General features: G+C 42.7%; 1 protein-coding gene across 1 annotated transcript in view; it reads right to left on the bottom strand.

Annotated features, from left to right (window-relative positions):
* Positions 1-22,007, bottom strand: part of RGS12 (regulator of G-protein signaling 12) — a 125,593-nt gene that overhangs the window by 80,506 nt on the left and 23,080 nt on the right. The window contains exon 3 of the mRNA XM_011935376.1: positions 15,935-16,051. Coding sequence (XP_011790766.1) covers positions 15,935-16,051 — 117 coding nt within the window. The remainder of the gene's footprint in view (positions 1-15,934; positions 16,052-22,007) is intronic.

Here is a 22,007-nt window from a genome sequence, read left to right as displayed (position 1 = left end):
AGGAGGAGGGAGGAGAGGGCAAGGAGGAGGGGGAGGAGGAATACTTCCTGTTTTATGACAGCATTACCCTGACATCAAGCCAGACAAAGACAAAACAAGAAAACTAGAGACCAATATTCATGATGAACACTGATGTAAAAATCCTCAACCAAATACTAGCAAACTAAATTCAGTAGCATATTAAAAGGATTATATACCATCACCAAGTGGAATTTATTCCTAGAATGCAAGGGTAATTCAACATATGAAAATTCAATCATTGTAATACACCACATTCACAAAATTAAGAGGGAAAATCACATAATTAACTGAGGCAAAAAAATTTCACAAAATTCAATACCCTTTCATGACTTTAAAAAAAACACTCAATAAACTAGAAATAGAAGGAAACTACCTCAACATATAAAAGGCATTAGTGAAAAATTAACAACAAACATCATATCTACTGGAGAATGACTGAAAGCTTTTCATCTAAGATCATGAACAAGGCATGAATACCCACTTTGACAATTCTTTTCAACATAGTACTGTAAGTTCTAGCCAGAGCAATTAGGCAAAAAAAAAAGAAATGAAAGGCCCCCAAACTGGAAACAAACAAGTAAAATTATCTCTGTTCACAGATGGTAAGATATTTTATGTAGAAGATTCCACCAAAAAAAAAAAAAAAAACCCTACTAGAGCTAACAAATGAATTCTGCAAACAGGAGGACACAAAGTCAACACACAAAAATCCGTTGCATTTCTACACTGACAGTGAAAAATCTGAAAAGTAAACTATAAAAACAATTACATTAACAATAGTATAAAAAGAATACTGAGGAATTAACTGAACCAAGGAGGTGAAAGACTTGCACAATGAAAACTAGAAAACATTGCTGAAAGAAATAAAGACTTAAGTAAATATAACATATCCCATGTTGATGGATGGACAGACTTGATATAGTTAAGATGTCAATACTCCCCAAAGCAATCTGCAGATTCAATGTAATCCCTACTGAAATCCCAATGACTTTTTACAGAAATAGAAAAAGCCATCCTAAAATTCACTTGGGATTTCAAGAGACCCTAAATAGCCCAAACAATCTTGAAAAAGAAGAACAAAGCTAGAGGACTTGAACTTCCTGATTTCAAAGCTACAGTAATCAAAACAGTGTGGCACTGGCATAAAGACATACACATAAGACCAATGGAATAGAAAAGAAAGCCCAGAAATAAACCCTTACATAAATAGTCAAATCATTTTTGACAAGGGTACCAAAACCATTCAATGGGAAAAGAAAGGATAATCTCTTCAATAAATGGTGCTGGGAAAAGGGTATCCACATGCAAAAGAATAAAAACGGACCTTTACCTGACACCATATACAAAAGTTACTTCAAAATGGGTCAAAGACCTAAATAACACCTGAAACAATAAAACTTAGAAGAAAACAGGGTAAAAGCTTCAAGACACTGGATTTGGCAATGATTTCTTGGATATCAAAGGCACACACAACAAATGAAAAAACAGATAAATTGGACTTCATGAAAATTTAAGAATTTTTTACACCAAAGATAGTATCAACAGAGTAAAAAGGCAACCCACAGAATGAGAAAACATTTGCAAATCATGTATCTGATATGGGGTTAATATCTGGAATACAGACAGAACTCCTAAAACTCAACAACAAAAACAAACAACCCGATTAAAAAATGGGTAAAGAACTTGAGTAGACATTTCTCCAAAGAAAATATGCAAATAGCCAAAAAGCACATGAAAAGATGCTCAGCATCACTAAACATTAGGGAAACACAAATCAAAAAAATGAGATACCACTTCATACTCATTAGCATGACTACTATCAAAAAAACAGAAAGCGTTGTTGTCAAGGAGAAGCTAGAAACCTTGTGCACTGTCATTAGGAATATCCGTGGTACAGCCACTATGGAAAACAGTATGGTGGTTTCTCAAAAATTAAAAATAGGATTACCAAATGATACAGAAATTCCACTTTTGGGATATGCCCAAAAGAATGGGAAGCAGGAACTCAACAGGTATTTATACAACCATATTCATAGTAGTATTATTCACAATAGCTAAAACATAGAAGCAACACAAGTGTCTATCAACAGGTGAACAGATAAGCAAAATGTGAGTATATCCACACAGTAGAATATTATTCAGCCTTGAAAAGGAAGGACATTCTGACACGTGCTACAACATGGATGACCCCTGAGAACATTATGCCAAGTGAAATAAGCCAGTTACAAAAAGACAAATACTGTATGATTTCACTTAGAATAGTGAACACTATTCTAGTGATACCTAGAATAGTCCAAATCATAGAGATAGAAAATAGAATGGTGGCTGCCAAGGCCTGGGGGTGGGGGGAATGGGGAATTAGTGTTTAATGGGTACAGAGTCTAACAAGACAAAAAAAACTTCTAGAGATGGATGGTGGTGATGGTTGCACATTATGAGTGAGTTTAATAACACTGAACTGCATACTTAAAAACGGTTAAAATAATAAATTTTGTTGTATGTATTTTACCACAATTAAAATAAATTGAAAAGCCAGGCGTGGTGGCTCATGCCTGTAATCCTAGCATTTTGGAAGGCCAAGGCAGGTGGATCACCTGAGCTCAGGAGTTTGAGACCATCCTGGACAACATGGTGAAACTCTGTCTCTACAAAAAATACAAAAATTATCCGGGCATGATGGCTCACTCCTGTACTCCCAGCTGCATGGGGGGCCGAGGCCAAAGGATCGCTTCAGCCCAGGAGGCAGAGGTTGCAGTGAGCCAAGATTGCACCATTGCACTCCAGTATGGGTGACAGAGCAAGAAGCTATCTTAAAAAAAAAAAAAAAAAAAATTGTAAAAGATAATCTTGGCTACTTTTGGCCCTTTGTATTCCCATGAAGATTTTAGAATCATCTTCTTTAATCAAAAACCTCTTGGCATTTTTATTAAAACTGCACTGAATATATAGGTCATTTTCTAAATGTATATACAATTGATTTTTGTATATTAACCATGTATCTAGCAACCTTGTTGAATTAATTCATTTTAATAACTGGTCTATAGATACTTTGGGATTTTCTTTTCTTTTATTTTTCCTTTTCTTGGAGACAAGGTCTCACTTTGTCCCCCAGGCTAGAATGCAGTGGCACAAAAACAGCTTACTGCAGCCTCGACCTCCCAGGCTCAGGCAATCCTCCCACCTCAGCCCCACAAGCAGCTGGGACTACGGGCACATACCACCACACCCAGATAACTTTTGTATTTTTCGTAGAGACAGGTCTTAGCCACGTTGCCCAGGCTGGTCTCAAACTCCTGAACTCAAATGATCTGCTCGCTTCAGCCTCCCAAAGTGCTGGGATTACAGGTGTGAGCCACCACTGGACTTTTGGATCTTCTGTTACAATCACATCATCTGAGAACAATAACATTTTCACTTCTTCTTTGCAAGCTTTTTAAACTTTTGTTGTTTTTACTTTCTTAGTACACTAACCAGGACTTCCGGTAACGATTTAAATTGAAATCTTTCTCTTGTTCCTGATTGCACAGGGAAAGCTTAATTATGATTCCATAATTAATTATGATGCCAGAGTTTTTTGATATCCTTATCAGATTAAGGAAATTCCTTTTAATTCTTTTAATTTTGTTTTACCATAAATGGATACTGAATTTTACCAAATGCCTTTCCTGCTTCTGTTGAGATAATACTTTTTTTTATTTATTCTGTTAATATAGTAAGTTAAATTGATTGATTTTCAAATGTTAAAAAATACTGTGTCCTTGAAACAAATGTGTATGTTACCCTTTTTATAAATTGCTGGAATCACATTGCTAATATTTTGTTTAGGATTCTCACACATGTTTATTGGCAAGCTTGGCCAATGATTTCCCTTTCTTATGTCTTTGTCAGATTTTTGATACCAAGGTTATGGTAGCCTCATAAAATGAGCTGGGAAATAATCTTTCTTTATTTTTTGTTAGTTTGTTGGTTTTCTGTTTCATTAACTGATGCTTCTACCTTTTATTATTGCCTAGCTTTGATGTCCTGTAATTCTGTTCTACGGCTTTTTGTCTAACTTCTTGAGATGACGTTCTATTTTCCTTCATCTCTAGTATATGCGGTGAAAGCTGTGAACTCTCCTTTACACACAGTTTCAGCTACATCCCACAAGTTTAGATATGTAGTATTCTCATGGATGTTTGTTTCAAAATACTTTCTAGCTTCCATTGTGATTGCGTCTGTGAACTCTGGATTATTTCGTAATGGACTGCTTACTTAGCAAACACATTTTGCTATCGGCTTACAGTGTACCTGCACTGTGGCAGGAAACAGTTTCTGCGGGACAGGCTTGAATATTTTTGAGATTTGTTTTACCGTCCAGCACATGTAATGCCCAGGCTCGTCAGTTTTTGTAATGTTCCAAGGGCTTAGAAAGAATGCACTTACTGAGTGTGGCATTACATGAAAGTCCATTTGTGAGAGAGAGTCATCAACACACCCGGTATCATTAAGTACCAACTAAGGGCAAAATGTGAACAGCAGGTGTCCCTGGCAGAATCTAATAAAGCCCTAATCCCCTACAACCAGAAGGCAGACATGGCGGAGCCCCATTCAGGACTTGTAAAGGTGAGCAGAGCCTCCAAGAAGTGGAATTCTCAGCTCCACCAGGCTTCCCATGTTGCAGGAGGAAAATCAGGTGCTCCTGGGGCAAGCTGGCTGGGCAGCCAGCAAGAGTATTGCTTAATTTACACAGTTTTAAAGAATCAAGGCCAAGGGCAGCAACCCCAATAAAGTCATGATCCTTTGTCCAATTTGAAAAATGTGAGCCATTTCTCAAACCTGGAAGCCACTGATTAAAGGAACGCAGAACAGAATTAGGCAGGTCCTTGTTACACCAAGGCAGGTGTCATCAATAGTCATTTCCCCAATCTTTCTCCATGGGGCTGCTGGCCACTTGCTTGGGAAGTGGTGCGTTAGGGAAAGGGGAATGCCCAGAGCTTTCTGGTTTCGTTGAACTTAGGGTAGGAATCGACACTATCTAGGGACCCAAAGCACTACCATGTTCTCCCTATAAAGAGGGGGCGTATGGAAGCCAGGTTATGAAGGGAGTCCTGGCCCCAGTCTAGCTCACAACAGATCCACAGACCCACCCACGGTCATTTCCCTAGTTCCCAAATGTATACATGAAATGACCGGCAGAACCCTCACATTGGTTCCTTCACTCACTAGGTAAGAGCTACTCAGCTGGAAAAGTCCAGGAGAAGCCCATGGCACAGTCTCCTTCCCCAACCCAAACCAAGATGGTTAGTGAAAAACAATGCCACATCAGGGAAGAAACAGCCCAGACTGGTACCATCCTCAAAGACTTCAAAAAAGTGGTAGTCCCCGTCACACCCAAGTTAACTCATACCAGTCTGGTCCTACAAAGTTCAGATGGATCACGGCGATGACAGTGAGCTACTACAAACTGAACTAAGAAGAAGCGCCAATCACAGCTGCTGTGCCAGATGTGTTACCTTTGCTAGAGTACAGTAACATCCCCCCAGGATGCAGCATGCACACACTGATCTAGGAATGCTTTCTTTTCCACTCCTGTCAGAAAGATGAAACTCAGTTCACTCTCACATAGGATAGGCAGCAATGTATGCTTGTAGTCCTGCCCCAGGCCTCATTAACCCTCCCACCCTCCAGCAAGGTAGTCCCAGAGGACCTGTATGATCTGGTTCAACTCAGAACATCACAGTGGATCATTATACCTTTAACATCAGGCTAACTGGAACAGATGAGCAAGAAGCGGCAAGTATGCCGGAGGCCTTAGCATGCCACGTGCACTCTGGAGGGTGCGAGGCAGAACCTACAGAGACTCAGTGGCCTGCCCCATTGGCAGAGTTTTAGGAGTCAAACATCCCTTCCAAAGAAAGGGACAAATTATTTTAACTCACAACTCTTGTCTCTCAGACAGAAGCTAATGTCTGGTAGGCCTCTTTGGGTCTGTGAAAGTTGTCAGATTCAAAACGGAGTCACTATATTAAAAACTCTGATAAATAGAGCTAGGGAAGGTTAGGAAGGGAGGGTTCTCATAGACAAATGCCTGATAACAAGACTTATCACAACAGACTGGAAAATTATAACCTTGCACAAAGGCCAAACAACCTTATACACACACACAAATTACTTCTGCGAGGACATCTGCCTAGCAACTGCCTGTCCGGCCTCAGAATCATGCCACCCTTGTTATTGATCCTTGTAGCTAAGAAAAATTATCTCAAAATAATTTTGTAATCATATTCATTTTTCCTTAAGAAACCTTTATCTGCCATTACTTCCCTGAATATGCACATAGTTTACCATAACATTTATCCCATTGCAATGCCTATTCCTGAATAAATACCATTTTCTTTTGGAGAGTCTCCCTCCCTATTTGTTATTTAGGATGACATAACCGGTGTCAGAAGTGCGACGTGGAGAAGGATCACCTGTGGAAAGAATCATTAATCCTTGGAACTGGTATGCAGTACTCAATTAAGCCCTTTGAGCTCTCTGCTTCCATGGCTCACCTCTTCTGCCTTTAAAAATCTTCTTTCAAACCAAGCCTCCCATTTTTTGTAAGAAGCTCTCTTTCACTTTATTTGGGATCTGAGTTAATATTAAGGACCTTGCATCTGTCTGGGATGATAAAAGACTTTTTGTCTCTTCTGGCAAGTCCTTCTGGTGTAAGGACCATGTCCCTCTGGTTACTACAGAATTTATCTTCTGTCTGGTTCTGCACACCCGGTTTAATGTTCTGTTTGGACTGCATGCCTGGCTTAAAATTTCTGTGAACACACTTACTTTGTTTCATTTTGATTTGCTTACACACATCTGTATATGATTTGGCTCTTTTTTCTCTTGTTTCTGGCCATGATCTGAGAGCAAAACTAAAGATTCTAAATAATGGGTATGGGATGGCCAATTAACAAGGGCAGTCAGCACCATATAAGGCACCAGTCCAAACTCCCTGACAGGAATTATAGGATTTTTTTTTGCTCAAGAGATTAATAAGAAATGAAAATGGGATTTTTAAACATTGAGGTACACCAGGTCTTCTGGGACTCTGGCCAGCTATACGGTGGTCCATCCTTGTGCGGTGATGGGCAAACTACATGAGGAAACATGCAGCACTGGACGGCCATTTTTCTAACTATCTAAGCTTGTTAAAAACTGTAACTAACTACAGGGTTAACTCTCCATCTCTTTTTTCTGCCAACTTTGAATCTGATGAGTTTTCTGCCAGCATTAAGAGAAACTCATTGCTTATGGAAACTAAGATTTTCCTCTAAGTGTTAAAGGGCTTTCAAACTAATGGCTTTATAAATTATTTCAAATCTACGGCAACCAACAATGCAGACACCTTTTGGAAATGTAAATTTAGGTTTGTCTAACAATTGCTTAGGGTGGTGAAAAAGTTAATTGAAAAATTGATATTCTGGAAAAAAACTTTATAAATGTTTATATAAGCTAGGCTGTCAGATCAAACAGGTTAAAATCTGAAGCTCAGAGCAATACTATAAGGTATCTCTGTCTGACATAAAAATTATTTTGTCTGACACTTTAGAGCCAGAAAAGGCAAACAAACAAAAAGATTTGTTACAAATTCAAGGCAACTTGAAAATTATGGGTTTTTTTAATACAATTTAGCCAGGCCTAGCTAAAATGTAAACATCTGAATATTCAACCCTAAATTCATTTGAATCTGAAAAAAGGATTAAAAGGTTTTTACAAGTCAAACTGCTATGAAAACTGCTTTATCTAAAATTCTGGTCCATAGCCTTCAAGAATTACTTATCAGGGCAAACAGAACTTAGCCACGGATAAAAGCCCCATTTTGTCAAAAATATAATTTGATCCAACTATCTTTTATAAACCAGTGAATTTGTATTACTATCTTTTGCTGTTTCATGACCAACATTCTAAAATGAAAGCCATAAGATCTTCATTTGTGTGTATATGCTTTTATGTATGTTTACACATATTCTATGTTGTATCTACATGGTAAAATCTGGCATAGCCAGAAATCCCTTAAGAAATTCTATTCGGATTGGCTTAAACAAGAACTCATATAAAATATATAGTAATTAACCCAAATGCTTTTTAGTTCACGTGACTTAAATAAATCTTTTTTGTTTTTTTGAGATAGGTTCTTTCTCTGTCACCCAGGCTGGGGTGCATGCAGTGGTACAAACATGGATCACTGTGGCTTCAACCTCCTGGGCTCAAGCGATCCTTCCACCTCAGGCTCGTGATTAGCTGGGACTACAGGCGTGCACCATTATACCTGCCTAATTTTTTAATTTTTTGTACAGATGGGATCTTGCCATGTTGCCCAGGCTGGTCTCCAACTCCTGGACTCAAGCAATCCTCTTGCTTCAGCCTCCCAAAGTGCTGGGATTATAGGCATGTGCCACCGCACCCAGCTGATTTAAGTAAATCTTGGATAAATAAGTTGGTTTTAAATTTGTTGATAAAATAAAAATAGAAATGTCTTCAAAACTGTCAGCATACATTTTTGCCTGGTTTTACTGGTCAGACAGGATTATATTTATCTCTGCTAGACGTCTTAAGGTTATAAAAGTATGAATCCAGCCTAAAGACACACTTATCTTTATTTGTATAACTTTTTAATGACTAAGACTAACATTGTTAGTTTAATAAAAATTGCTGTATCTTCTGTATTACCAGCAAAATACCCCTCTATTTACATTTCTTGGGTAAAAACCTGATATTCATAGGCTATACAAATGGTGAAAAGGGAAATAACTTGAAATGAAGACTAGTTTTTTCTAATATCTCAGTTTTCATAAGTAACCTAGGTATAATTATTAAAAATAAATAAATTAGGTAAATGTAGATGGGAAAGTGCTTATAAAAAACTGCCAGGTAATCTGAAATCTTAAAGTTATGCTATGTTAAATTAAATGATAGATACTCATAAAATGTCTAAGTCATTTCCATGTAAGATAAAGTACTAAAACATAAATTGCTGAACACAAATGTATGTTTGTTCTTGGCTTATTAAATTTTAGAGAAGGACTAAATATTTTTGCCTGTTAATACACAAAGTAATTATGTTATGGGAAAACATGTTTTCAAAAATTACAAAATGGTTCTCATCTATAAAATACTGATATGTGACCGGCAGTTTAAAAGTTTCTTGCTTCCAAGGTTTTCACTAAAAATTACAGTTACTAAGAGTTAAAATTCTAATATGTGTGTGTGTGTGTGTGTGTGTGTGTGTGTGTGTGTGTGTGTATATATGTATACATAATACATTCTAATATGTATATTCTAATATGTGTGTGTGTATATATATGCATATATAATACATTCTAATATGTATATTCTAATATGTGTGTGTGTGTGTATATATATATCAGTATACAAAGTATACCAAAAGTAAGATACGTTTCTGAAGAGAAAAAGTATAAGAGAGGAATAAAAATGTATTCTTTATTGAGAAAAAAGAGTAATTTTGTCTAGCTTGGAGATTATTTAAAATTTGTTTCAAAATATGGGTTTAGAAAGAAAAGAGAAAGAAATCACTAAGTAGGAAAGAGAGAGATGTGAAGAAAGTTATAGGTATGTAGATGTATTTTAGTAAGGAAGGTTAAAAACAAAAGTGAATAATTTTGTATGAGAAAGACTCCTGTGTGGTAAATTTTTGTCCTAAAGTAAAATGCCTGTTTTTTAAGATAGAGGAAGTACAGAACAAAGCAGAAAGGCTTAAGGATGTCATCGAAGGCCTATACAGGCCATAAAAGGTCTGTGAAGGGTGAATTTATGAAATAAATTTTATATGATTAAGTTGGTTATAATTAGAAGAAAATTATAATTCTTTCTAAAGCCCAAGTTTTAATATTAAAAATACACTAATACAAAGCAAAAAACATAGTTGCTTATGTTAGAACAACAGGATTTTCTTGAAGTATTGATCAGCTATTAGTAAAACTGCAGGACATTTTGATTTTCAATTCTGAAATATGTTTATAAAACAAGCTTCTGAACTGCAGCTTTTTTCTATTTTAGTCTCCATTTAATTTCCCTCATTTCAGGTTAGAAATGCTGTCTTCATTTAGAATGGCAATTTCATTTCTCCAGGTAGAGTCTTCCTCTCGATGTGAATCTGAGAAGCTCGGCTATGACTTGGCCTTGCTGCGCGTGACTTGCAGGCCACATATCACTGCCTTCCGCTCTCTCCCCTTGAGAAGCTGCAGCTGCCTGCTTGGCTGGGCAAGGACTCTTTCCTTCAACTTTTTTGTCAGCTCCTGTAACTTTTTTCTCCAGTTTTAACTCTGTTGCTATGGTCTGACGTACTGTTTTCCACCTGTATAACTCAATTCTGTACATTCGGCTTTTCTGGATGTGTATGAACTGTGCCATGGAAGCAGAAAACTTCCCATGCTGTGACTTAGAGCCATGTACTGCCCTGCTCAAGGTACTAACTGTCACATTTATACTCCTCCATAATATGGTGCGCGCTCATAACCTCGGACACACTCTTTCTATGTCTCATTAAATTCAAGTACTTTTCATCAGGTTTTACTTCCAGGCAAACCAAATGGGCTTCCCATGAGGAGAGGCAATCACACCACAGGAGGTTTTCCTTTACCTTTTTGGTAACTGGCCTACAAAACAAAGATTTTATGTTTTATCAAGATAATTTCCTGTGCTGTCTTTATTAAGTTTTTTTATTTTTTAGGAAAACTAAGCTTTGAGTGGGTTGTTTGTTTACATTCATGGAACTCCCTGTGTTGCTTTTGAAGTCCTTCTTATTCAGGTTAAATGAATGACTATTATCTAATAGTGACCTGTGCTCCTGTTTTGATCACGTGTTTTAAATCTTTTGGTATCTTTGATAGGCTTCCCAAAGATACAAATTCTAAGTTAAATCTTTTTGACCCATAATTAGCTTTAGTATTTTCCAGTCAAGCCCCTGGAGAGCCTCAAAGGACGTATCTCTAATCTTATAAAGCCAGTAAATTGTTAGGCTTATCTGGTAAATTGTATAAAAAACACTAAAATGATACGTGACGCTAGACCTTCCTTCAGTCACATTTATGGGTGTGTTTTTATAGGTATGTTTCAAAATTGTATAAAACTCTTAGAAATCTAATACGCCATAACTCTGGTTATCATGTTGTATGCTACAGAAACAGCCAGATTTCCTTGTCAATTGCCAATTATAATGAACTTATACCAGATTTTAAACCATAGCTATTCTGTTTTTCTTATCCATTGTTATTGCTTTGATTTTTCTCTCTAAAGGTATTTGCAATCAGATTTCATGGAAAAGACTCTAAGAAGTACTCTTAAATACAGGTTTCTAATAACTTTAAGATCGACAGACTAAATGAAAATTCAGAACTCTAATAAGGAAACAGATGAATTTGTGAAACTACTTATCAAGAGCAAGCAGAACAAAAATTAATTACATGAGATTAAATAACTGATGAGATGATTTTATGACTTCTATTTGAAACATTGTTGGTACTTTACTTAAATGTTTGTTTTCCAGATCTAAGGATGTTTTCTCCTTTTTTTTGGAGATAGAGTCTCGCTCTGTCACCCAGGCTGGAGTGCAGTGGTACGATCTCGGCTCACTACAAGCTCTGCCTCCCGGGTTCACACCATTCTCCTGCCTCAGCCTCCCAGGTAGCTGGGGCTACAAGTGCCCACCACCATGCCCGGCTAATTTTTTGTATTTTTAGTAGAGACAGGGTTTCACCATGTTAGCCAGGATGGTCTCGATCTCCGGACCTCGTGATCCGCCTGCCTTGGCCTCCCAAAGTGCTGGGATTACAGGCGTGAGCTACCGCGCCCGGCCAGGATGTTTTCTTTCTTAAACTGTCTATAACTTACAGCAATCTGGTAAAGTACACTTCTGTGAAAACTAAAAACATTTGCTTTTTCTCCCTACTCAATCCCTCCAAAATCTGGAAACTGTTCACAAGTATTCTTATGGCAACATGGTTATTTACAACAACAACAACAACAACAAAATCTGTTTCCTCTTTATAGCAGGATACAACAGAAACCACTGGTTTTGTTCCCAACGCCTTGTCTGGAATCTCAAATTTGAGAATGTGCATATAACACCCTGCTTCAAGGGTTCCAGCCTTACAGCGGGTGAGTAAAAACTGTCACTTCCTGGCAGGCCAGAAACCTTAAGACTGTAGGAAAAATCTATAGTCTGCTTTGGTTTGTCTTCCCAGCCTCAGGAGGTTGTTAAAATCGGAGTGATTTTTTTCTTGTGTGATCAAGGTAGAGAGAAGAAGCCATGTTTCTGAAGAAAAGCTGCAATACTCCTGTTATCAGATGGGAGCCCTGTGCACTGTTTCCAAGCTCCCCAATTCTTCCAACTTCCTCCCATCCAACTTTCTTCCGTAGAATTATTAAAAGCAGAGAACTACTCTATTCCTGAAGCCCTATAAGCTGAAACTAAATGAATTTTATGGGACAAATCTCATTCCTGATGCATGGGACACACCAAGAGTTCACCAAACCACTGATGCCACAACGAGAGACACTTAGACCACAAGACAGGACTAGAAGCTGACAGCTTCATGCTGTGGGCAGCTTCTCCCAAGGCACTGGAATAAGACTCCATTTTATAATGAGACATTTACCCCTCTTAATGCCTACCTTTTTGACTCAGCACAATAATGGTGTAATCAAAATTTCACAATCAGTAGCTTCTGCTGGGAACTAGATAGAACCCTAAGAGATCCTTGAGTCCACCTAGTGGGTGACTTTGGCAACATCCCTAATACAACTGGTGCTCACTGCGCTTTAATCCCACTCAGTCATGGGACACTAGATGACAAAATTGGTCTACATTGTCCGTTGCGTAAAGAAGGAAACGTCTGTGCCATTGCTGATATCACATGCTAAACCTGGATAACTTCTTCTGGGAAAATTAAGGCCCATATACCCAAAATAAGAAAACGGGTGTGGGCATGGTGGCTCATGCCTGTCATCTCAGCAGAGGTGGGAAGATAGCTTGAGCCCAGGAGTTCAAGATCTGCCTGGGCAACATGAGAAACCCCATTCTCCACAAAAAGGAAAAAATACATACACACCAAAAAAGGAAACAGGCCATATATTATATAAAGTCTCACCCAATTTTCCATGGTCATTTGATTTATTCAACTGGTTGTCTTTAAGCCTATGTTCATGACTCAAAATATTATGCAACCTGGGATTGCCATATTATTATTAATTTCACTCTGCATCTTCCCTTTTTAATTTTTTTATCTGTTGCTTAAGTCTCTGCAGAAGTATAACTCCTAATAATGTTGGCCCAGCGTGTTGAGATGATGCCAACATCCATGGAACAGACAAAACCGTACTTAACAGTGGACTCAGGTAGACTGCACCTGAGGGCCACTCCCTCCACACCTCCCTGGTTGCTCAAATGTGGATAACTGAGCTCTGACACCGACTCCTGGTCACCAGTCACTTCCTGCTGATGTGGAACCAGACCACACCAAACTGGGACAGCTCCATCCCAGCACCAAGGGGCAATCAAAGCCTGACTGCAGGTCAGCTATGCTTTTGGAGAAAGATCTCAATTAAAAGGGGGAAATGCGAAAGTTATCAGAATGAAAATGGAGTCACTTGTATTAAAAACCCTAACAAAGTGTTATAGAGCCAGAGAAGGCCAGGAAGGGAGGGTTCTCAAGCTCATAGACCTGATAACAAATCCATCACAAAAGACTACAAAACCACAACCTTGCACACAGCCCATCTCAGCCTCACATACAAAAATATTCCTCTGAAGACATCTGTCCCGCAACTGCCTGTCCAACCTTGGACTGGTACCACCCTTGTAAGGCAATTATCTCAAAACAATCCTGTGACCCTCCTCATTTTTCCTTTAAAAACTGCTGTCTTCCTTGACCTCCCTGAATATTCATAGTTTACTACCACATGCATATTCTCATTGCAATGCCTACTCCCAAATATTAATAAATATCGTTTTCTTACGGAGAGCCTTCCTCCGTGTTATTCAGGACGATGGGCTCAAGAGGCAGACCACCCCTCACTTGGGAAGGCTGCTCAGATCCCTCTCCCAGGAGTCATGGAAGGTGGCCAGCAGCGAGCAGGGCCCACACAGAAATGTGCAGGCAGCCCTGCCACCTGGGCCATCCTCCTTGGCCCCAGTAAGAGAGTTACAGCCAGGAAGTTTAAGGTGTGGGGCAAAGACAGCAGTGACCACACGCCATGTGGAAAGCAGCAGGGCCCTGGTGGAGAGGGAACATCCACTGGGGACACCCAGTGATTAGACAACGGAGCTGTCTACCAGGAGCGTGGCACTGACCCTGGCATGGGGCACGCCCGAGAGCAATCCACCATGAAATAGAAGTTTGAATGCAGCAGGGAAGGGGCAGGCTGCGCAGAGCACGTGGCCCAGACCCACATATCATTCACCAGGGTACCAGCACAGCTCTGTCAGCCCACACCTAGGGCCACATTGTGAGTTCCTCATGACCAACAGAAAAGGAGGAAAATGAACAGGACTCATGCACAGATGGTCAGCTCAGCATGGCAGTATGAGCCAAAAATGGTCCCGGGGTCCTCAGCCTCAAGCTAGGCCCTGCCTTAGGTAGCACATACACCTTTTGTATCTTCATCAGCAGCAAGGGCACCCCATTGCAGCTGATTCTGATTGCTGCCCGCCCAGATACACCATGCCAGCCCTGACCTGCCCTTCGAGTTCCCCAGAGAGACCAAGCTAAACAGGCCATCTAAGGGCAGATTCCTATCTGCAGCCACAACGTGCCAATCCTCAGGACCCCTGCCATCCCTGAAGCCACCTATTCTCCTGGAAGAGCAGGAGCTGGAGCAGTCGGTGTGGATGGAGCCTGGCCACACTGCTCACGCAGATCCTTCCCGGCTAAGAACACTCTTGCCCATCCCACGCGTGCTGAAGGAGACATGTGCAAGAGTGCCGTAAGGGTAGGTCCTCTCCCACCCCCACTGAGTGTCTACTGATAGCGGAAGGCGTCCATCGTCGCCGTACACTCACAGCAGAATGCCATGCAGCAAGTAAAAGGGCTGGACTGATGACACAGTGTTCTAGAATAAGACATTACTAAGAAGACACAGAACACAGATGCACCTGTAGGACATTTTAAAACAGTCAAATGAGACAGTCAAAGGATCAGCGGTTGTCAGTGTTCAAGGGGAGGGTGCAGGGTAAACAGGTGGGGCACAGAGGATCTCCAGGGCGGTGGCTTTTTCGGTGATACACAATGGTGGGTGCACGGCATGGGACATTTGCCCAAAGCCACAGAGAGGACAGCACAGGCGGGAACCCTCGTGTGAGCTGTGGACCTGAGCTAATAATCATATGTCCACCCTGGCCTGTCAACTGTAACAAACACCCACACCAATGCAGGACATAATGATCCTGCCGGCACATTTTTAACAAGTGGGTGGGGGCACAGAATTCTCTGTACTTTCTGTAAACCTAAAACTGCTATAAAAAATAAAATCTTTTCATTGTTCTTTACAAAAGAAGCACAGAGAGAAGAGCCACACAAAATGATACTTACCCATGTCTGTGGATCACGCCCCATCTTTAAGGGGGCAATGACAGGCCCTACCTGGTAGAGTTTTTGTGGGGATTAAACCAGTTCATTTCTAGAAGTGTTCACTGGAGTCTGGCACACAGAAGAGCACCCCAGAAAGCCCAGTGACAGCTCAGACACATCACAGGGTAGAAAGGTCCCCAAACATGCATGGGATGCTGTCCCTCGGAAAACAGGGGTTACCACTACAGACGGGGAGGGGAGGAGACCACAGGGACTCAAAAAAGAGCCAGACGTATCTGCAAGGTGGATTTGCATTTTTTAAAACTTGAAGGAGAAAAGAAGAAAAATGAAAATTAAATTACCTCAAGATCATCAAGGGAGCGAGTGATACTGAATCTCTTGGATCTCCCAAATGATCTCCGAGCAGACGTGCGTTGAGAAGGCTGAGTGAGTCCAATTCCTCGCCCAAATTTTGAGCCCTAAACACAAAGAAAAAAGGCATCAGGTTATTCTTTTGGAAAGAGATGTTTAGTCTTGTCCAACGCATGGCACAGCAGAAAATCAAGGAATACGGTGGAACAAAGACTTTTAAAAAAGAGAGATTTAAAAGTCATCCCAGGGTAAATCTTATGTTAGGTATATTTTATACAAGAAAAACACGCAAACTTGAAAAAAAAAAAAAAAAGAGGCATCCCAGGATCATCAAGTATTTGCTCTGCCAACTGTGTGCCTCTGACGAAGCCTCCACCTCTGTAAACACAGAACAGGATGGCAGCAGCCCACCCCACAAGGCTGTTACCCAGATCAAATGAAATCACGTGCAAGGGTGCTTGGAAAGTGGACACAGTACTTTATGAGTAAAGATAATTAGTATGAAGGCAGGTTTTCAGCAAATTCGTGCTTTTTCATAATTTTATAAGCACTTTAGGAAATGAAAGAATCCCTAAGCATTCAGCTGGTGTCTGAACCAACTCTGGCGCAGGAAATAACCGGCTATTAAAACATCCTGTCTTCCTCCAGGAAACGACCAGAATTAATTCAATTCGACAAACATCTATGTTGTGCCTATCATTATGCTAGACACTTCCCCAAATGAGAAACTGGCTCTAGCAAATCAGTCACCACCACCTCCTAAAAACAAAAAGCATCACAGCTGGGAGCTCTGCTTTCCTGAGGACTTGGAATCCTAAGTAACCAATTTCACGCTTGAAGGAAGGGAACCTGTTTATGTCAAGATTTCGAGGCTCTGCAGCCACTTTTGGCTCTCCACCTGCATAAGAGTCTTGTAGAAAACCTTGCAGCAATTCCTTGTAAGGCCCTGGGGAAACCTGCAGCATGCCTGCACCTTCCTGGAAGCAGATGGAGCAAGCCTCCCTCCCGCTGCTCTCCCCTCTCTCCCTGCCCACGGCGCTGACACACCCCACACAGCCCATCATGTCCTCAGACCCATTCCCGCCTGGGTCTCCCTGCCCTGGGCCGCTCCTCCTCAACTGAAAAGTCCTTCCTTCCCTACCCACTGTCATGGCCCAGCCCCACACCACCCCACACCTCCATCCTCCACCCTTCCTTCCGTCCACACTCCCATCTCTCCACCCTCCCCTCTGCCCACACTCCCATCTCTCCACCCTTGTCCCTGCCCACACCACCATCTCTCCACCCTCCCCTCCGCCCTCACCCCCTAAGGACGGGCAGAGGGGCGGCACTATCCTCTCGGCAGGTGAGAGGTGCAGCACCCAGGGGCCGTGGCTGCCGGGAACACGCGAGGACGCTCAGGACGGACACCACCACTGGGCCCCCGCCAGGCCGGGAGGAGGCTTTAAGGCTGTCATCCTGAAAGTGGCGATGCCCAGCAGAGGGCAGCCAGCAGGCATAGGCCTAGAAGCACAGCGGCCAGGCGCCAGATGGACCGGTCAGCACAGGTATCAAGCACACACCAAGCTGAGTTACCACAGTTGCCAGCTCACTCCAAGGCACTAGTGGCACAACTGCTTGTTCTCAAACTAAGGAGCAGGCCCCCATGCACGCTGCACCTCCGAGGCTGGAGAATGCACTGCACTGGCCTGCACCTGCCTGCCTGCTGCTCCCACGGGGCTCAGCTCAGGCTCCCACAGGCTCCTGCCTTCTGTAACTCAGCCTGTAAGACACTCCTTGGAGGGAACCTGTGGTCCCATTCAGACACAGATGTGGCTTCCTGGTGTCTCTGCTCCCAATGGCAGGCACCTTGGGCATCCTGCCACAGAGGGCTCTTCTGTGGTGACTGATCAATTGCCACCCCCACTCTCTCCTGCTCAGGCCGGCATCCCTGTCCATGCTCTGGGTTCACACCCTCCTCTCACCCCTCCGGCTCACATTCTCTCTGAAGCATGCACTTCAGTTGGTCACCTTGTGGGTTCCTTGCTAGCAAGTTAATGAATCTGACAGACTCTTGAGAAAAATTTGGCTAAGAAATTTCTTTTTCAAAAAATGTACCCACAGCTGACCCAAGCTGTAACATGTACCTGGAACCCAGCAATCCCCTTGCAGACCCACGACCCAGCCTGGTACACATCTGGCCTCCCCGCTGGTAGTCCTGTTCCCATGCCCGCCCCATGCTAGCCAGGCTTGGTGCCCTCAGAGGCTCCCGTGTGGCACCCTGTGCTGCTGGCAGGGGCTCCCCTGGGCACCCACCTCGTGGTCTTTGTGCATGTTCTTCCCTCCCCTGACCCTCAACCCAAACAACCCCTCTTGTAAGAGACCTTTAAGCCCCCATCTAAGTTAGACTCCCCAGCGTCCTCTCTCCAAGCCTTTGGTCTTTTCCCTCCCACCAATGACACTGCTGTCAACCATGAGGCATCTCCCCTAGGGGACTGCCATGGGATGACAGCAGCAAAGCCCTTCGCTTCGTTTGATGCTGTCTGAAAACTTGCTGCCCAGCACAGCGCCCGGCTCCTGGCAGGTGTGCGGCCCCAGCAGAGGGGAGGCCTGAGAAGGTGCTCAGCAGTGCTCGTGAGACACACGACACGGAGGCCACAACAAGGGGGACTGACTGCCCACCAACGGGGAGCGCAGGGCACCAGTATGGCATGCGGACGTGTGTTACGGCAACAGCAGTAACGGGAAACGTTCAGTCCGCTGCTAAAGCAATGAGTGCCTTTGTTCTCATTACAGATTTGCTATTCTGTATTTTCTGCTCTCGGGAAGGGTGGGGAATGAACCCATGGCTTTAAGGCTGTCAGAATCAAAATGAGTCACTTGTGTTAAAAACCCTAACAAACAGAGCTGGGGAGGGCCATGAAGGGAGAGCTCGCACATTAGTATGCCTGGGAATAACAAATCCATCACAAAGACTGCACAAACCACAGCCGTGCACACAGGACATCACAGCCTCACTCAGAACACACTGTGAGGACATCTGCCCAGCAACCACCCGCCCACCTTCTGCCTGATACCACCCTTGGTGCTGATCCTTGTCGCAAGGATAATTATCTCAAAACAATCATGTGATCCTCATTTTTCCTTTAAAAGCCTTTGTCTTCTTTGGCCTCCCCCGCTATGCACTGTAGACCATGGCAAGTATCTGCCCACTCCAATGCCCTGCTCCCAGACAAACATCATTCCTTTCAGAGAGCCTCTCACTGTTATTTAGGTGGACAGTGATAAGAGAGTTTAATTTTTTTTTTTTTGAGACAGGATCTCACTCTGTCACCCAGGCTGGAGGGAGAGGTATGATCATGGCTCACAACAGCCGCGACCTCCCAGGCTCAAGCGATCCTCCCACCTCAGCCTCCTGAGTAGCTGGGACCACAGGCATGTGCCACCACGCCCGGCTAATGTTTGTATTTTTTGTAGACAGTGGGTCTTGCTGTGTTGCCCAGGCTTATCTCAAACTCCTGGGCTCAAGCAATTCGCTCACCTCAGCATCCCAAAGTGCTGAGATTACAGGTGTGAGCCACCACACCTGGCAGCCCTGACCACGCGCCGGGTGAGCGGCTCTTCCACAGTGAGCCTTGAAACTTGCTCCCAGCACAGGCAAAAGAAAGGACCTGTGATGCCTGACCACGCGTGCATGCGCTGTGTGCTTTGGAGATGTAGAGGAGAAAGGAAAAGTCTAACAAGCAGACAGAAAACAATTCTCGCAAAAAACTAAATCAGCTCTCAGAACGAGGGCCAGTAACAGATGTCACACTTCCACAGCAGGGAGAGACCAGCGTTTATTCGTGTTTCTCAAATAGACAAAGTTCTGTAAATTAATAAATTCAGATAATCACCACCGATTTAGCACCCCCCCGCTGGTGGACATAATCTCGACTCTTCCCCAAAGAGTACTAAACAGGGAAGACAATAATAAAAATCACCTAAAAGGCCACTTGTTTCAAACTCCAGCTTTTAAGTTGAGAAGACTCCTCACAACTGTCTGAGAAGACAGGTGGCCCCCAGAGGACCATCTGCACTGTGCAGCCTTTGGCCACCGCACCCAGCACTCAAGGACACTGAGTGGAGCAGACACTGCCTGCTGCCCACAGAGCCCGGTCAGCCTGGCTCCCAGGCATCCAGGATGCAGTAAGCCGGCATGAACCAGCTGGCTTCAGGGACAGCCAAGGACCTCAGGCCAATCAACCTACCTGGCTACGGGGTCCCAAGGGACGGCCGGTCAACCGGCATTACTATCACAGACAGGCCCAGAAAAGCGTCAGGTTCCCTCCAAAATAAAACCGCTAGAAATGAGGGGAGGGGGACAGTAGAACCTCACCCCCTGCTCAGGTACCAAATTTCGCAGCCCCTCTTGGTGCCAGCAATGAATTGCTGGGCACAGTGGCTCACGCCTGTAATCCCAACACTTTGAGAGGCCAAGGCGGGTGGACCACCTGAGGTCAGGAGTTCAAGATCAGCCTGACCAACATGGAGAAAACCCGTCTCTACTAAAAATACAAAATTAGCCAGGCATGGTGGCGCATGCCTGTAATCCCAGCTACTCGGGAGGCTGAGGCAGGAGAATTGCTTGAATCCAGGAGGCAGAGGTTGCAGTGAGCTGAGATCACACCACTGCACTCCAGCCTAGGCAACAAGAGCAAAACTCTGTCTCAAAAGAAAGAAAAAGGAAAAAAGAAAAAACAACAAATCATCCCATGCAACCATCAGTTCAGAGCGAAGAATAATTTTGGCATAAGAACGGTTCCAATGCCTCAATCCACGGATAAGAACTGCAAAGTCAGGGAAGCAAATCCGCTCAAGGTCACATAGCTGGTGGCTGACCTGGGACAATACCCAGCTCCGGCTGTGCTACTGCACTGCTGTTTTTTATTACACTTTCAAAATAGTTATTCAATTTGATTTTAAAATCCAGATAACATAAAATTTACCACATTAGCTGGCTCAGTAGCATTAGGTGTGTTCGTACTGTTATGCAAGCATCACCACCGTCCTCCAGAACTTTTCATCTTCCCAGAATGAAGCTCTGCCCCCATTTAACACACACTCTCCATTCCCCTCCCCCAAACCCCCTCTCTCGCTTTCTGTCTTTATAATTTTGACTGCTCTAGGAATCCCATATAAGTGGAATCGGATAGTATTTGTCCTTCTGTGACTGGCTAATTTCGCTGATGTCCTCAAGGGCCGTCCGTGTTGCAGTCTGTGTCAGAATGTCCTTCCTCTTCAAGGCTGAATAATATTCCGCGGTATGGATGGACCACACTGTGTTTATCCATCACCTGATGATGGACATCTGGGTGGCTTCCACCTTTCAGCGATTGCAAATAATGCTGCTATGAACGTGTGTATAAAGAGCATCTCCTCAAGACCTTGATTTCAATTCTTTGGGTATATATGTAGAAGCAGGATTGTGGGCCATGCGGTCATTGTACTGTTCGTTCTTTGAGGAGCCACCACACTGTTTCCCATGGTGGCTGCAGCACTTGGCATTTCCAGCAGTGTGCCAGGGCTCCTCCACATCCTACCCAATACGGGTCATGTTCTCTCTTGTGATGGTGGTGGCAGTTGTTTTATAGTAGCCATCCCAAGGAGTGCGAGGTGCTACCTCACTGTGTGTTTAGTTGGCACTGGCCTAATAATTGATGATGTTGGGCATCTTTTCACATGCTCATTAACTATTTGTGTATCTTCTTTAGAGAAACGTCTATTGAAGTCCTTTGCTCATCTTTTAATTTTTCTTTTTCTTCATTTTTTTCTACTTCACAGTTTCACACTGGACCTTTGCCCGTTTTTTTTTTTTTATTTTAATTTCTCTTTATTTTCTTTTCTACTTCACAGAATTCACACTGGACTTTTGCCCATTTTTTAACTGGGTTATTTGTTCTTGTTGCTGAGTTATAGGAGTTATCCATATACTCTGCATATTAGCTCCATATCAGACACATGGCTTACAAATGTTTTCTCCCATTCTGTGGGTTGTGTTTTTTAATGCATAGAGTTTTTACTTTTTTTTTTTTTTTTGAGACG

The sequence above is a fragment of the Colobus angolensis genome, unplaced genomic scaffold (genome assembly GCF_000951035.1).
Source record: "Colobus angolensis palliatus isolate OR3802 unplaced genomic scaffold, Cang.pa_1.0 Scaffold143, whole genome shotgun sequence".
Classification (NCBI taxonomy): Eukaryota; Metazoa; Chordata; class Mammalia; order Primates; family Cercopithecidae; genus Colobus; species Colobus angolensis.
This window is presented reverse-complemented; position numbering and strand designations above follow the sequence as displayed.